The sequence below is a fragment of the Sphaeramia orbicularis genome, chromosome 12 (assembly GCF_902148855.1).
Source record: "Sphaeramia orbicularis chromosome 12, fSphaOr1.1, whole genome shotgun sequence".
Classification (NCBI taxonomy): domain Eukaryota; kingdom Metazoa; phylum Chordata; class Actinopteri; order Kurtiformes; family Apogonidae; genus Sphaeramia; species Sphaeramia orbicularis.
Window position 1 is genome coordinate 71,529,729 of NC_043968.1, and position 14,947 is coordinate 71,544,675.

The window sequence follows — 14,947 nt, forward strand, 5'->3', positions numbered from 1 at the left end:
TATCAATGTTCGTAGACCACTTGTTGTTTGGTAGCTTGTATGGATCCATGTCGAGTCCAATTGTCTTTAATTTCATGTTATATTCCACATTTTTCCTGGTCTCGCTGTAGTTACTACTATGCTCCGCCATGTCGAGCTGGTTTGTTTTTGCCACTCAGTCTGACTTAGAGGGGCGTGGCCCAGAGGGGAAGTGACGTATGTGCATTCCCTCGATTGGTACAATTCCACATACTTCATATTTGTTCATGTTATGTTCAAATACGGTTCGTAGACGTGAACATTTTCATTAACAGAATTTGACTTTTTTTCACTCAAAAACATAGAAAAAAAACTTTGGAGGTGACATTATTTATAAGTTCTTATACTATTATATATATTATTTTACTAGTCCGGCCCACTTTATGTTTATGTTTATGTTTATGCATTTGGCAGACGCTTTTTTCCAAAGCGACTTACAGGGGAAAACCAATTAAATCACTCAATCAATCAAATTTTATTTATATAATGCCAGATCACAAAAAAGTTATCTCATGACACTTTACATATAGAGTTGGTCAAAACCAGACTCTAAGCCAATTTACAGAAACCCAACAGAATCCAACCCAACTTTATATCACATTAGGCTGTATGTGGCCCCTGAACTAAAATGAGTTTGACACCCCTGCGATATAATAAACACTGAAGAGCCCACAGATAAATTTGAATTAGTCAGATTCAAAGCATAGCCTGCAGCTATACTGAGCGCTGAGGTGGTACTGGCCCTTTAAATACGCAGTGACGTCAGAGCCGGATGACTCGTATATTTTGCGACAGGACGTACGGACCGGCACCGCTGTCTCCTCTCGGCTGACATAAAACATTGGGTGGGAAAAAAGCAAAGCGAACCTATGTGTTTATGTCCCAGCCGACTGTCTATAATGTGATACAATGCTCCATTCGTCTGAGAATCAAACAGCAGCTGTTTTCGGTGAGGACAAAGACGGGCTTGTGTTGCATTCAAAGACCGCAGGTGGCTGTGCTCGATCACCTCAGTCCACAGACGTATATGGATGGAAAGTCGATGTGTATGGTTGAAATGCTACATGCTACGCAGGGTGTTTCAGTCTAATATACCAAGTAGCCTTAATCTACGCGTAGGTGTTAAGTCAGTAAGTCTATAAAAGCCTTTTAGAGTCAGTCATCCATAAGAAGGCCTGCAGTTCATGTGTTAAGTTTGCAATAGTGTGTGTATTCACCTTTTTAAATGCATCAGTTATACATAGGCTATAGTCATGTGCAAAAGTCTTAATCCAGCGTTAGGATGTTTTTTATAGCAAGATTTTCTCAGTGTCTGTATCAAAATACAACCAGAATTCACAGGAAATGTGTGAACCTGAATGACACACAGACATTTTGTAGGTTCATAGTGTGGCCTTCCCTTACACTTTGACATGTCTTGGACTCTTTGGTTACATTAAAACCTGCAGAAGATATATGTATCTAAAATTAATCATATATTTATTCTTATTGCAGTCCTGCATAAACAGCAAAGCTGAAGGTGGCCTAAGACTTTTCCCACTGTATTGTAATAAGATTGTATTGTATTCATAAATGTAATTTTTTTGTTTGTTTGTTTATTTTTCCCAAGAAACCCCCTGTTGACTGGATCCCACTGGCACTACATCTCATTCCTGGGCTCCTGTACTACCAGCTTTTAACTCCACAACCAAATGAAGCTAAGTGCGTCCTCAGAAGCAGCGCTCACAGAGGACGTGACCTGTAACTGGGACTCCTGTGCACCATCCTGGGCTCCTGTAGCCCACTCATGCCTGTGATCCCCATCCCACGGCGGGTGCGCAGCTTCCATGGCCCCCACTCCACCTGCATGCACTCGGCCTGTGGGTCCACACATGCTACGCAGCTGGTGCGCACCAAGTACAATAACTTTGACCTCTACTTGCGCTCACGCTGCATGTACAGCTTCCTCCGTTTCCTCCTGTACTTTGGCTGCAGTCTGCTGACCTCTCTGCTCTGGGTGGCGCTCTCCACTCTGTTTTTCCTGCAGTACGTCAGTGTGCGCGTACTCTTGCGCCTGCAGTACAAGCTGTCTGTCATACTGCTTTTGTTAGGGCACCGGCGCTTGGACTTTGGGGTGTTTAATGACCTGATCATCTACAGCATGCAGATTACCATGTTTCTAGTGGGGGGGCTTGGCTGGTGCTTCATGGTTTTTGTTGACATGTAGCAGTGGTGTGAGTGACATGGGAAATGTAGTGTATGAGGTGGAAGCTCTGAACTGTAAATTCTTAATTGTACTTGTCAGAATGTTTGGAGATTATTTCCTGCTGCAACACTGGGGTGGAAGGAGATGGTTTTCATTTTCAAACCATGTTTTAAAATGAAAGCATCTCAGTGTGGATGTAGCCTGTGTGTGTGGTCTAATGGGACGACACACACCTCTGTACACACCCACCTCTAGTGAACTAGACCCTTTTGGTTGCAGCTCATAAAACTAAAGTGTTTTTATTTCAGACGCTTAAGAATATGTGTATCTGTGTAACATCTGTGTAAGCCATCGTTTGTAGCTTAAATGACTAAACATTGGAGAAGTGTGGACATCACTATATGAGTACAGGAGAGCCAAAACCACTCACATTTATACCATATTTCCAAACTATTTGTAAAGAGTTTAAATTTGGAATTCTTTCTTGACCAGAAGCTCATTTGTTTACAGTAACAGGAAAAAAAGTCGCATCACTTCACACTGTGAATGTCAAATCAGAAAAAAGTGACTTGACATATGACTGATATGCATCGTGACTGTGTGATGCAAGTCAGTAATATGTGCCAAAATAGCATGAGTTGGACTCCTGAAGGGACTGTATGACATGTTTCCAAGTTTGAGATGAGCCTTATTTTGATGCTGTTGTGTGTAAAGACAGTATTTTGCAAACATGCATATGGCACACAGATAATCTGAAGGAACTTTAAGGGTGAAAGTGACCAAAAATGAAGCGCCGTCTTTGCAACAGCAGTGTAACGTTTTGTGGAAAAATGTGGAGTGGGGGGGGGGGGGGGGGGGGGTGCAAGACTTTATCTATACAAACCTGGACTTTTTTTGTAAAATGATTTAATAAAAGTGGCTGTTCATGAAATGTTTGGTGCTTTAAAATACATGGGCTCAGTAAATGTGTTACTGTGTTGTCTTAACACCCATGGTGTCATGCCTCAGGCTGTGTCATAAGAGTGTGTGACAGTTCAAATTGAGAACGGCTTTGGGTCAAGTGTTCCGTCAGTCGTTCTTCACATGGTTTCACAGTGGCTCTGACAGACTTCTCTGTTTAGCTTCTCCTCGCACACAAAACGCCAACCACAAACTAGAACCCACTGTTTCTGCCAAGCATAACAATGGAAATGGCTGTGTCCCAATCACCTTATATAGTCGCTTCGATTTCACATGGCATCAAGTATGCTTAGAAGATCAAATGAGGGCACGGTATGATGAAACCTCTTAATACTTCAGTGGTAGAAATGTAAGGATTTAAACTCTGCACAAACTAGTGTGTGCTAGTACCATCACTTTCTTATATGTTCATTCACTCACACAGAGAAAGAAACTTGTATCTTTATGCACGAACGTTCAACTCAGTGGCTTGTGGCCCGACTGAGACATGCTTGAGACTGGTATGGCCTCAGGCGGTAAATGGATAATCGGAGGGGGCAACAATGAGCTTTTGTTCTCGGGATCAACACATCATATGCCTCATAGTCTTGAGTTGGTCCCACTGACAGCCCGGCTGATCCAGGACAAAAAGAGAACATAGGTTTGTCTTGTGATGTCAGTGTTAGGGCAGTAGGTATGTAGGCTGGACACGCCACGTCATTCCACATCGTACTCATTTCTCCTTTTTTTCCTTATAAAAACTGAACTTGTTTATACAGTCTGAATGACTCAGGAGTTTCTGTTTGTGTTCGTATACAGTCGATAATATGAAGGCTTCCTGTGTATTTGGTGCCTTTGTTTCAGGCAGATTCTCAGATTCAGATAACCTTTAAAATGATAACAAGAAAAGGAAAATGAGTAACGGTGTATTTACAGTCGATCTTTTTTGGGGTAAACACCCAACAACAAAGCCTAATTTATTTGGCTCAAAATAAATGTTAATCTGAAAATGTATGCAAAACAAAATGCCTCAGAATCATTCATAAACTGCCAATTTCATAGTGATTTTAACTGTTTTTACTTGAGATCAGACATTTTACAAAATGTTAGAGAGTTCCCACTGATGGATAATATCAGGCTCCTAAACTGGAAAAACTGGAACCAGTAGCACAAAATATAAAAGTCACTTTTTTAGGTTAGTTTGAGGTTCACTTCCACATTTATTATGAATTACTTTCAGTTTCAAGAGTTACTTATGTATGTATTCCTTTGTTTTAGATGTTCTGTTCAACATTTATCTAGTCTCTAATAAAGTCAACCGGACATTTTGGCTATTTTTAATTCACAACCGTCAAATGGTAATATTTCTATGTGTACCACATGTCAGATAGTGTTAAAACTTTTTCAGGGGGGACGATGACAGTGGCCACGTAATTAACTTTCAGCCTTCTTCTGTTAGAAATAATCCTTAGTTTGACATATAAAAAAGTTCACTACCTCTGTTTCTGTGCTTTATTGTTCATCTGTATGGAGCATAACCAGATGTCTCTTCTCGTTTTTGCTTCCTGTTCATGTACTGTATGTACTGTTACGATTATTTATTAGGGATGGAGTCATATTAATATTTAAAATGACATTTTAAACAATAGCCAATGTTATATTGTTTCTGTTATTATTTATCCCCTTTAAAAAAGAAATCTTCATTCTAAATATAAAAAATAAATCCTATTTTAATGTTTTTAAGTGCTTTACCACATCTTGAATGAACACAGACGCAAACATACAAATTTATGAAAAAATATTTATCCAATCCTATGTATCAGTGTATCCCTTGTATCTATATATATGTGTGTGTTCCAGCCTTAAGGCACCATAAGGACAAGCTGATTTATGATATTACAAAGCAGCTTGTCCTTATTTTGCCTCTTCTGCCCCTTCTCCACCCAACTGCAGGATAAATATTCTAGTTAACATGGCTTTGTACTGACATGCTTCTATCTTCAGATTTGAACACAGCTGTTGAGGAATGTCCTGACATGTAGGACAACACAAGAATTGGTTTTTGCTATTGATTAAAAACAGATTTTTCAACACAGCATATCTCTACCCTGTCATCTAAATCATGCAGACATTTCAATGCCAAAAAAAGGTGCCTTTAGGTAGAATGTATGGCAGATCTCTTACTATACCTAAACATACCTGTCTAGTATGTTTTTATATTTCCTCATTATAATTTACTATGTCACTAATCTAATTTTACAAGATGCACTATATGGTAATCTAAATAAATAAATAAATAAATAAATAAAGGGACATGTAACATTCCAGTTAATACAGTCATAATAAAAATGTTCATGCCAGTTGTTTTATAATAATTATCATGATAAATGTCAAATCAATATTTGTTTCAAGCTTAAAGGTTTAGATCTTTCTTTCTGAGTAAGAATTAAAGAATCCTGTTCTGTAGTTTATGGTCAAAACATAACAAATATTTCAGAAATCTACAGGTAAAACATTTAAAGCATAAAATAATAAGGAAAAAAATGAACATTTAAACATAAACTTTCTCATGAAAAAACTCTGAGCCGTCTTGTAAGTGTAGATGACAATGTAAAAAAAAAAAACTTTAAAGATGAAATTTAAAAAATATTCATTACAATAGCATTTGCAGTGATATAAAATTATAGTAGGATGTTTGTCAGTATTGTTTTGTATCCCAGCTACTTGAATGCAGTGTGTCCCAGTGCTTTTGTCCACACAGTGTGACTGTTGTGTCTTTACAGCCCTTTTCCAAACACTTTGTAATGAAGCTCCGTCATTGTAACGCATACTATACATCCTCCCATTGTTACAAAGCTTTGATTTTTCAGGTTTAATTTACTGTTAAAACATTTGCGATTTCAATTAACAAATTCGGCACCTCTTTATCAGGATGCAACGATGGTGTTTATAACTCACACTGAACAATGAGCCATAATATAAAATCTTTAACTACCTTGTAAACTGTTATGAGAATAAAGGCATCATCCAAAGCATAGAGGATCGTTATAAATGTACTAAAACTATCACAAACACAATAGTCTCTGTTTAATAATGGGATCACAAATATTTTAAAATTCAGAGAGTGCAATAAAGCCACAATAAAATCACTTTAATGTAATTAAACATATATATAGGACAATTATAAATTCAGGACAACACAAAACCTGATAATACAACTCAAAAATGGTAACAGATATGACTTTGCATGCACACATAAACAGACCATAATTTAAAAATCCTGGATATAGATAAGATTATATTTGATTTATTGACTATTTGAGTATAAATGTATGCATAAAGAACATACTCAACAGGACATATCTTTAATATAGACTTTGTCAGATGTTTTAAATGAATTCATTTCATAACATCAGCTTCCTGAACATAAATATGTTGTTATATTGGCTGCGGTCCCATCAGTCTGAGCCTTAAGGCATTTTTTTTTTTTTTTTTTTTTTTTTTTTTTAAGAAAAGAAGGCCTCCACATTAACTCTCAGTTTGATCATGGACAAAAATGCTTTTTACTCTTCTCTGTAATTTCATTCCCAGTAATAGCTTGCGGAGTAAAATAAAAACACATTTTCAGATTTTTGGTGCCTGTGTTTTAAAATGTCAAGAGACATGTATGTTTGCATATATATTAAAATGATCCAAATATAATGCAAAATATAAATAGTGACAATTTCTGCAAAAAAAAAAAAAAAAAAAAAGATCTGTACTTTCTAAACTGGCCTATGATGCATAAAATGCCATGGTATATAATAGTTATGGATGTAGATGTTATAAACCATTTTACTGTAATTGGTGTTTTACATGGTTCATGAAATTAAATATAAGTTAAATTTTAAACTGTTTCTGAACATAGAAGAGACATTAAAAACCCATTTCACCAGCAACAGACAACCATAAAGTAGTACTCAAGATCCAGCATGAAGTTTATCTTAAACAACACGTCAAAGAGCACCTGAAGAACACTGAAGCTCCTGAGGAAATCCTCACATTTACCGACACCTGTAAAAACAGATCTTACCCAAACTCTACAGATTTAATCTTCTGTGATTCTGTATTGTCATCATCGTTTATTTTTTTCAGCTTTATTTACCTCACATTACAACTTATTCATGAAATTCACATTCAGATCAGAAAGTTATACAGGTAATTGTGACTGGACTTGGAAGTGTAGTTTAATTTTTTAGAATACTACCTGATCTTAAAATACTGCAAATACAATGATGACACATAACACTATAATGTCTTCATTTATATAAAGGAAAATGCATAATTCAGACACCAGGTGACAACTCCAAATAAAACACACTATAATAGTTGTTTGAAAGTATTCTTTGGTAGATGTACTTTTCTCATGTATCCTGCTGAGTCCACACTCACATACAGCCATGACACCATCTGTCCTCTTTTGTGTCTTTTGTTTGGTTGAAGTAACACATTAAAACATGCATAGAAATGACTTCACTCAAATAGATTTCAGAAGCCTCAGGACTTTAACAGCTTATATGTGTTTCAGCAGGATGTGTGTTTGTGTGTCTAAAATATATACTGTCCTTTTTTTTCCTTTTACATATCGGTGCTTTGGGATGATTTCAAGAATACTGAAGTAAACAGGGCTGTCACACATTTGTTGCCATAACTGATTACAGTTTAAGTTGAGAAGGAGCAAATATTATCCCCTGTGCTCTGGAGAACATAATTTTTATTTTGAATAATTATGAAGCTTCTACATCACGTTGGTAATTAGAGTTAATATTCATACTTTTTGACTAGTAAAAGATATGCTTGAGAGGTGTTTTTTTCATCTGTAAATCCAGCTGTTATTTTTGGAGATGTCTTCATTTTTCTAGTTAATTATGAGGAGGTGAGAAACTGTACTTTTCTAACGAACACATTATATCAATAGTTTACAAAAGTAGCTGTTATACTGTTTTAGTAAATCTAGAGCCCTGGAAGACACCACATTTACCTGTTGGGAAGCCCTGCTGTAGCCTAGAAATAAAACATATTTCTACCATAGATTAATTAGAGTAGATTAGATTAGAGATTATTAGATTGTTGATCTCATAAAGGGGAAATTCATTGGTCAAGGCAGCAACAGGATAAAGTGCAAGAAGAATGTGTAGCACAGGGGTGTCAAACTCATTTTAGTTCAGGAGCCACATTCAGCCCAATTTGATCTCAAGTGGGCCGGACCAGTAAAATAATAATAGTGAAAAAAGTAAAATTATATTGTGATCAGGTTTACATCTACAAAGTTTCATTAAAAATCTGAATAACATGAACAACTTGAACTGTCTTAAGAAAAACAAGTGCAATTTTAACAATATTATGCCTCAGTTTTATCAGTTTGTCATTTACACATGTACATTACAATCACACAAAACATTTAGTAACAGGCAGAATATAGGTAAAATTGAATTTACTTTACTTAAGACATTTCCATTTGTTCATATTTGTTCAGATTATTCACGTTTTTTTGTAAAGGTATAGTTTGGTAATGTAAATATTTTCATGTAATTTTACTTTTTTTACACCAAAAAAAAAAAAAAAAAAGAAAAAAAAGAAAGAATTTGGGGTTGTCATTATTTATAGGTTATTATGATAATATTTTACTGGTCTGACCCACTTGAAATCTAATTGGACTGTATGTGTCTGTATGTGGAACCTGAATTACAATGATTTTGACACCACTGATCGTTAATATTTTTAGTGTAATTTTTGCATTTCACAAATCCATCCCGCGGGCCGGATTTGGCCCCCGGGCCGCATGTTTGACACCTGTGGTGTAGCATAAAGACAAACAATACTATAATAATAATAATAATAATAATAATAATAATAATAATAATAATAATAATAATAATAAAATTCTATTGGCTATATAAAGGAAAAGCCATAAATTGATGCGTTCAAAAACTCCCCAGAATGCAGGAAATTAAACCTGTATGTGTGAGGAACCCCAGACCCCCCCCCCCCCCCCCCCCCTTTAAGAGGTGTGGGATGCAGTGCAGGGCTAAAGTAGGCTGCATCCATTGACCCAGTAGCAGAGATTCAGTGAACAGTGCTACAGTTTGGACGGTGAGGCTGCACAACACAAACCTGACTGTAGGTCACCGCTCTTAGAACTAACAGAACATCACACATGCGCACCGCGTCTCCCGAGCTGTCATCACACAAGTACACGTGAGGTAACAACCACACATGGAAAATGTGTTTGGGAACGCGCAAAGGAACCCCCCAAGTCCGGTTTACGCACTCACACTTTAATAAGAACACAAATATAAACTAGAGGGGGTCGGGACTCGGCCGTCCTGCCCGGTCCGGTCCGGTGCGGCCCGGTCCGTCACCTCCCGCGGCTGCACCTTTAAGCCGCAGGGTGCACCGGGTTCATGTGTCCGTAAAGACGCACATATGACCGAGCCGCCGCCGACTGCCCCATCCGCCGCTCAGCCCCGACAGGAGGTCGGCGCAGACCCTCCGGTAACCCGGCGTGGATCCTCCGGTAACCCGACGTGGCCCCGGAGAACATGTCTGTGTCTTTAAAAAGAACTCTGCACGGAATGGTGCATGATGTCAGGCTGCGCTCCGTCCGCTCACTGTTCATGTGAGACGTTCACTTCCTGCACAGGGACAGAAGGCAGAGAAAACAGAGAGAGAGAGAGAGAGAGAGAGAGAGAGAGAGAGAGAGAGAGAGAGAGAGAGAGAGAGAGAGAGAGAGAGGGAGAGAGGGAGACACACCAACATAGAGATGGGGACGAGATAGGACGGCAGTGAGAGACGGAACCAGCCGAACCACCGGGACACCGGGCCTGCGTCTGTCTGTTTTTACAACCTCCAAAACTTTGTCGCTTTATCCGGAGACAAGAGGCTGCCACATCCGCGCCTGAAGCCGCTGAAAGCCGCAGTTTATGGAAGAGCGACATATTGGGTAAATATGTCCCTCCTGTCTTGTGTCCTGTGTCCTGTCCCCTGTCCTGTCCTGTCCTGGGTGGATGTTTATGACGCAGAGCGGTTTGGGTCTTTTTGTGCCATGCATTATTCCCTTCGCTTACCGCCTGTTTAGAGATACAATAGGCAGTTGCACAGTCCGCCAATGTGCTGACATTACATTACAGTCCCATACTGGATGGTTTTCCTTTTTTTTAATATCACAACCCCCGCCGGTTGCTGCTGAAGTCAGTCCTAAACTTTCACAATGTTAGGATTTCATTTTTACGCGGAGGATGGATGAGGAACTGGAGTGAGCAGGAACACTGGAGATAGTTGGTACTTGAGGGTTGGAGTCTGCACCAACAATATGAAAATAAAAATAATAATAATTTAAAAAAAACGGAACCACACGAGGGGAACATATTGTGGACATGACTTGTAAGTGTACTACATGAGTGGACAAAACACAGATGATGATGATGATGATGATATTATCAGCCTTGCGTCATGATGAAGTCAAATGAAAAACCCCTCCACCCATAATGCATCCGTGGAACTCAATATGTTGATTGTCACCAGTGGAGGCATATATTTATGTAGGTGTATGTATGTGTTATTACATAATCTAAAAGGCAGTTTGGGTCATATTCAGCTCTTTCTCTGCACAAAATCACCCTTTTATAGAATCTGCATCTGTAGAAAAACAGTCAATGTACAAATAAATCAATGTCAGCGCCGCAGATTTCTGCAGAATGTGAAGTTCAGGTGTAAAAGTTGAACATAATCCACATTGGTCCCTGAGCCTCTTGTTGTGTCGGTTGAGGTGTTGCTTACCTGAGGTGAACCCAAGCAGCAATCTTACTAAATACATACAGTGTGTGTATGTGTGGGTGTGTGTGTGTGTGTGTGTTTGCGGCTATAGTCGGTACATAGCTTGTGGCAATTTTCTTCATTTCCTGTCACTTTCCTTCCCTCTCTGTAAAACACACACACTCTGTTTGACACCAGTCACATCATTAATGTCTTGCCTTAACTAACCACATTTGTAGTTCTTTATGTGGAAGGCAAGTCCTCAACTATTTGCAACTTCATGATGGTCTGTGTCTTATCTGTTTCATGTGGTAACTCAGACCCAGAGTGTAACACACTGGTTGACTTACTGTAGTAGAGATTCATCAAGTGCTGGGACGTTTTACAAACTATCAGTACTGACTAGGGGTGTGTATTGGCAAGAATCTGGTGATACGATATAAATCACGATACAATATATTACGATATATCATGATACTGTTAAAAAGGCCATTTTTTGTTTGTTTCTTTTTTAAAAAAATATTATTTCCAAGAAGATTTGAATTACACCAGAAATCTGCACAAATACTAAACACACTTTTATTTGGATCACAACAAGATCTAATGCTATATCACAAAATGTTCCTGTGTTCAAACTTAAATTATGTTTTACAGACATTACAGTTTAAGATTCTGTTCAAATGTTCATATTCTATTAGTTCAGATCTAACATCATAACTTTATTTTTGTGCGATCCCAACAAAGGAACTAACATCTGTCTCTCAAACAGTAAAAAGTGCTTTTAGGATGCTTCAAATAACAATTAATTAATAAAACAGTGTCGAATAATAATAAATAAGATATAAACAATAAAGAAAAACAAAAAAAGAAAATGAACCTCCGCCATATCCGCATTTGAATAAATAACTAAAAATATCGATACAGTACTTTTTAATATCGATACAGTACTGTGAAATGAAATATCGTGATATATTGCAGTACCGATATTTTCTAACACCCCTAGCACTGACAGAGTTTGGCTCAGATTGTGGCTGATCTCAAGTTAAATGACTGATTTTATTGCCTAAAGGGTAACACTAAGTTCATCAATCAGAATAAGAATACTTCCTTAATCCCAGGGGGAAATTATTGGGTGTTACAGTCACTCCATTCAAGTAGAAGAAAAAGTATCAGGAAAGAAATGATCAATACAACAAAAAAGGAAAATATATAAACATATAAAGCTTTAAATATACAAACGTATAGCTCTGAATATATATACAGGGTGGGGAAGCAAAATTTACAATGAACATTTAGTTGTTTTTTCTCAGCAGGGACTACGTCAATTGTTTTGAAACCAAACATATATTGATGTCATAATCATACCTAACACTATTATCCATACCTTTTCAGAAACTTTTGCCCATATGAGTAATCAGGAAAGCAAACGTCAAAGAGTGTGTGATTTGCTGAATGCACTCGTCACACCAAAGGAGATTTCAAAAATAGTTGGAGTGTCCATAAAGACTGTTTATAATGTAAAGAAGAGAATGACTATGAGCAAAACTATTACGAGAAAGTCTGGAAGATACTATTAAAGAAGAATGGGAGAAGCTGTCACCCGAATATTTGAGGAACACTTGCGCGAGTTTCAGGAAGCGTGTGAAGGCAGTTAATGAGAAAGAAGGAGGACACATAGAATAAAAACATTTTCTATTATGTAAATTTTCTTGTGGCAAATAAATTCTCATGACTTTCAATAAACTAATTGGTCATACACTGTCTTTCAATCCCTGCCTCAAAATATTGTAAATTTTGCTTCCCCACCCTGTATACCAAATATACATATTAAAACACTCCATTAAGACACAAAATTAGAACAGCTATTTGTACAATATGTACAATATATTATCAATATAGAAATATAAAATATAGTTGTGTGTAATTATAATTCTGTGGTCCTAAGGTGGAGTTAAACAGTTTGATGTCCACAGGCTGGAATGATTTCTTGTGTGGATCAGTGGTCCATTTGGGTGCAAAAAGGTCCACATTTATTTATCCATTCAGATATTTACAACTCTTTTATTTTTTTTTTTAAACATATATCTTATTTACAATACTTGTATCTGGTTTCTAGGCAGTGATATCAGGCAATTAATGTTGAAATTAATATTATATCTTCCTTTAAAAATCTACCATGAGTCGACCTCTACAGTGATTTAGCAGCAAAACTCAGCTTCAGTCGGGGGGCGGAGGGCAGCGGCATAGTTAATATTTGGCTTTGTGACTGAAACTGCTGTAAAGTAATAGGAAAAAAATACAAATCACCTCTAGAAGTTCCAAGATTTACTGATTGATTTATGACTCTGATGTAGATGTTATCAAAAATAGTACATTTTCTGCCAATATTGTCTGGTTTATTGCCTTTTGGAATTAGAAATGATAGGTAATAGTGATAGACTGAGGCATTGTTTAACAAACTATCAGTATTGAGCAGGAGTTGCAGCCGATTAACTGAACTTTATATTAAGCTTCTCAACTGTAAATATTAACTTACTGAGTAAAATAATAGCTCTAAAACAGTTCAGGATTTAATAGTGACGTATTATTGATCACTGTACTTGCAGAAAATCTCAAAAATAGCGCATTTCTGACATGCATAATGGATTTTTAAGTGTCAGAGGTGGTCTTTTCCTGCTCCAAACTATCATTATTACCTCTGCTACTGCTGGTCTGCCTCTAACCGGTGTCATTCTGGCCTTAAACATCCACCGTGGGTTGACCTGGACAGGGTACTATCCAAGTGTTGTACAGGTTCAGGGTTAAAACTGCAGCCTAAAGCTCTCATAAACCATTTAAGAAGCGAAGTGTAAAGTTCACAATGTACTGAAAAGCCCTCTCATTTTTGCTTTAAATTCCACCAACATATTTGACTATTTTATTACTTATCCCTTTTATTTCAGCTCTTTAGTTTCCATATATTAGTCTAGAAACATGGTGGATAACAGCACCGTGGCTGCCGTTTTGCTTCCTTATTGTATTCGTATGTATCTATAGGTGTGTTACACCCTTAAGGCAACATGAGGACAAGCTACTTTATGGTTTTTCTCCGCCCCACTGCGGGAATATCAATTCTAGGTACAGTGCCTTTGTACTGCCAAGTTTCTATCTTCAGATTTTAACACAACATACATGGAAAATGCGGCTCTTTTCTGTTTTTTTCTGCCTTTCTCTGTGAACGAAGGGCTTCCAACAGCACTCGTCTTTGACTTGGACGTCGGCCAACGGGTTGTGATGGCTCTCAACAGCTGTATTTGTCTGTGTGTGTGTTTGCATGTGTCAGTGTGTGTGTGTGTGTGTGTGTGTGTGTGTGAGTGAGTGTGTGTGTGTGTGTGTGTTCTTGCTGTGTCCCGGGATGCCCTTCCTCCATAGGCCTCACACTATACAGCATTCCACAAGGGGGCCCGGGGCTGTGTGTGCAAGTGGGGAGTGTCAAGGAGGGAGGGGGAGGGAGAGGGGAGGGGAGGGTGAGAGGGGTGGGGGGGAGGACGACAGCACGCTCTCCAACACGACTGATACAGAAAATGACAGAGCGGGCAAACACACAAAAGACACAAAGATTGTGCGATTCTTGCCTCATTTAGTGTCTTGCCTCAGCTTTTCTTCTAACTATAAATGATGTTTAACCCTTAAAGACCCAGTGCTACTTTTGTGGCAGTTTCTCTGTATTTAAACTTTCTTAAGGGATTTATCACCAGTTATTATAATATTATCTATCCTCTGTAGTTTGCATTTTTCAATGAAAATCTGGTATTTTCCTATATTTATTTCACTCATTATGTAGATCACAGGTGTCAAACATGCGGCCCGGGGGCCAAATCTGGCCTGCTAAAGGGTCCCGTCCGGCCCTTTGGATGAATTTGTGAAATGCAAAAATTACACTAAAATATTCACAATCCTTTTATTTCAGATTAAACATTCAGACCAATTCAATCTCCAGTGGGCAGGACCAGTAAAATACTATTATAATAA

General features: G+C 37.9%; 2 protein-coding genes across 3 annotated transcripts in view; both read left to right on the plus strand.

The window, feature by feature from the left end:
- Positions 1-807: 807 nt before the first annotated feature.
- tmem250 (transmembrane protein 250) lies at positions 808-3,138 on the plus strand. Of its 2 annotated transcripts, none has more exons than XM_030148427.1 (2): positions 808-1,009; positions 1,628-3,138. In XM_030148427.1, exon 2 carries the CDS (start codon positions 1,805-1,807, stop codon positions 2,222-2,224), a length of 420 nt encoding a protein of 139 aa, XP_030004287.1. In that variant the 5' UTR covers positions 808-1,009; positions 1,628-1,804; the 3' UTR covers positions 2,225-3,138. The 2 variants fall into 2 exon arrangements, with proteins under 2 accessions (XP_030004287.1, XP_030004286.1); XM_030148426.1 differs by having other exon boundaries at positions 808-967.
- A 6,475-nt stretch (positions 3,139-9,613) lies between these two features.
- nacc2 (NACC family member 2) overlaps positions 9,614-14,947 on the plus strand; it is a 51,786-nt gene continuing 46,452 nt past the window's right edge. Inside the window, exon 1 of the mRNA XM_030148422.1 lies at positions 9,614-10,124. The gene's annotated coding sequence lies outside the window, so the exon portion shown is untranslated. The remainder of the gene's footprint in view (positions 10,125-14,947) is intronic.

Excerpts from the sequence above, each read along its gene's own strand:
- tmem250 (XM_030148427.1), top strand. The coding sequence starts at position 1,805 with ATGCCTGTGATCCCCATCCCACGGCGGGTGCGCAGCTTCCATGGCCCC.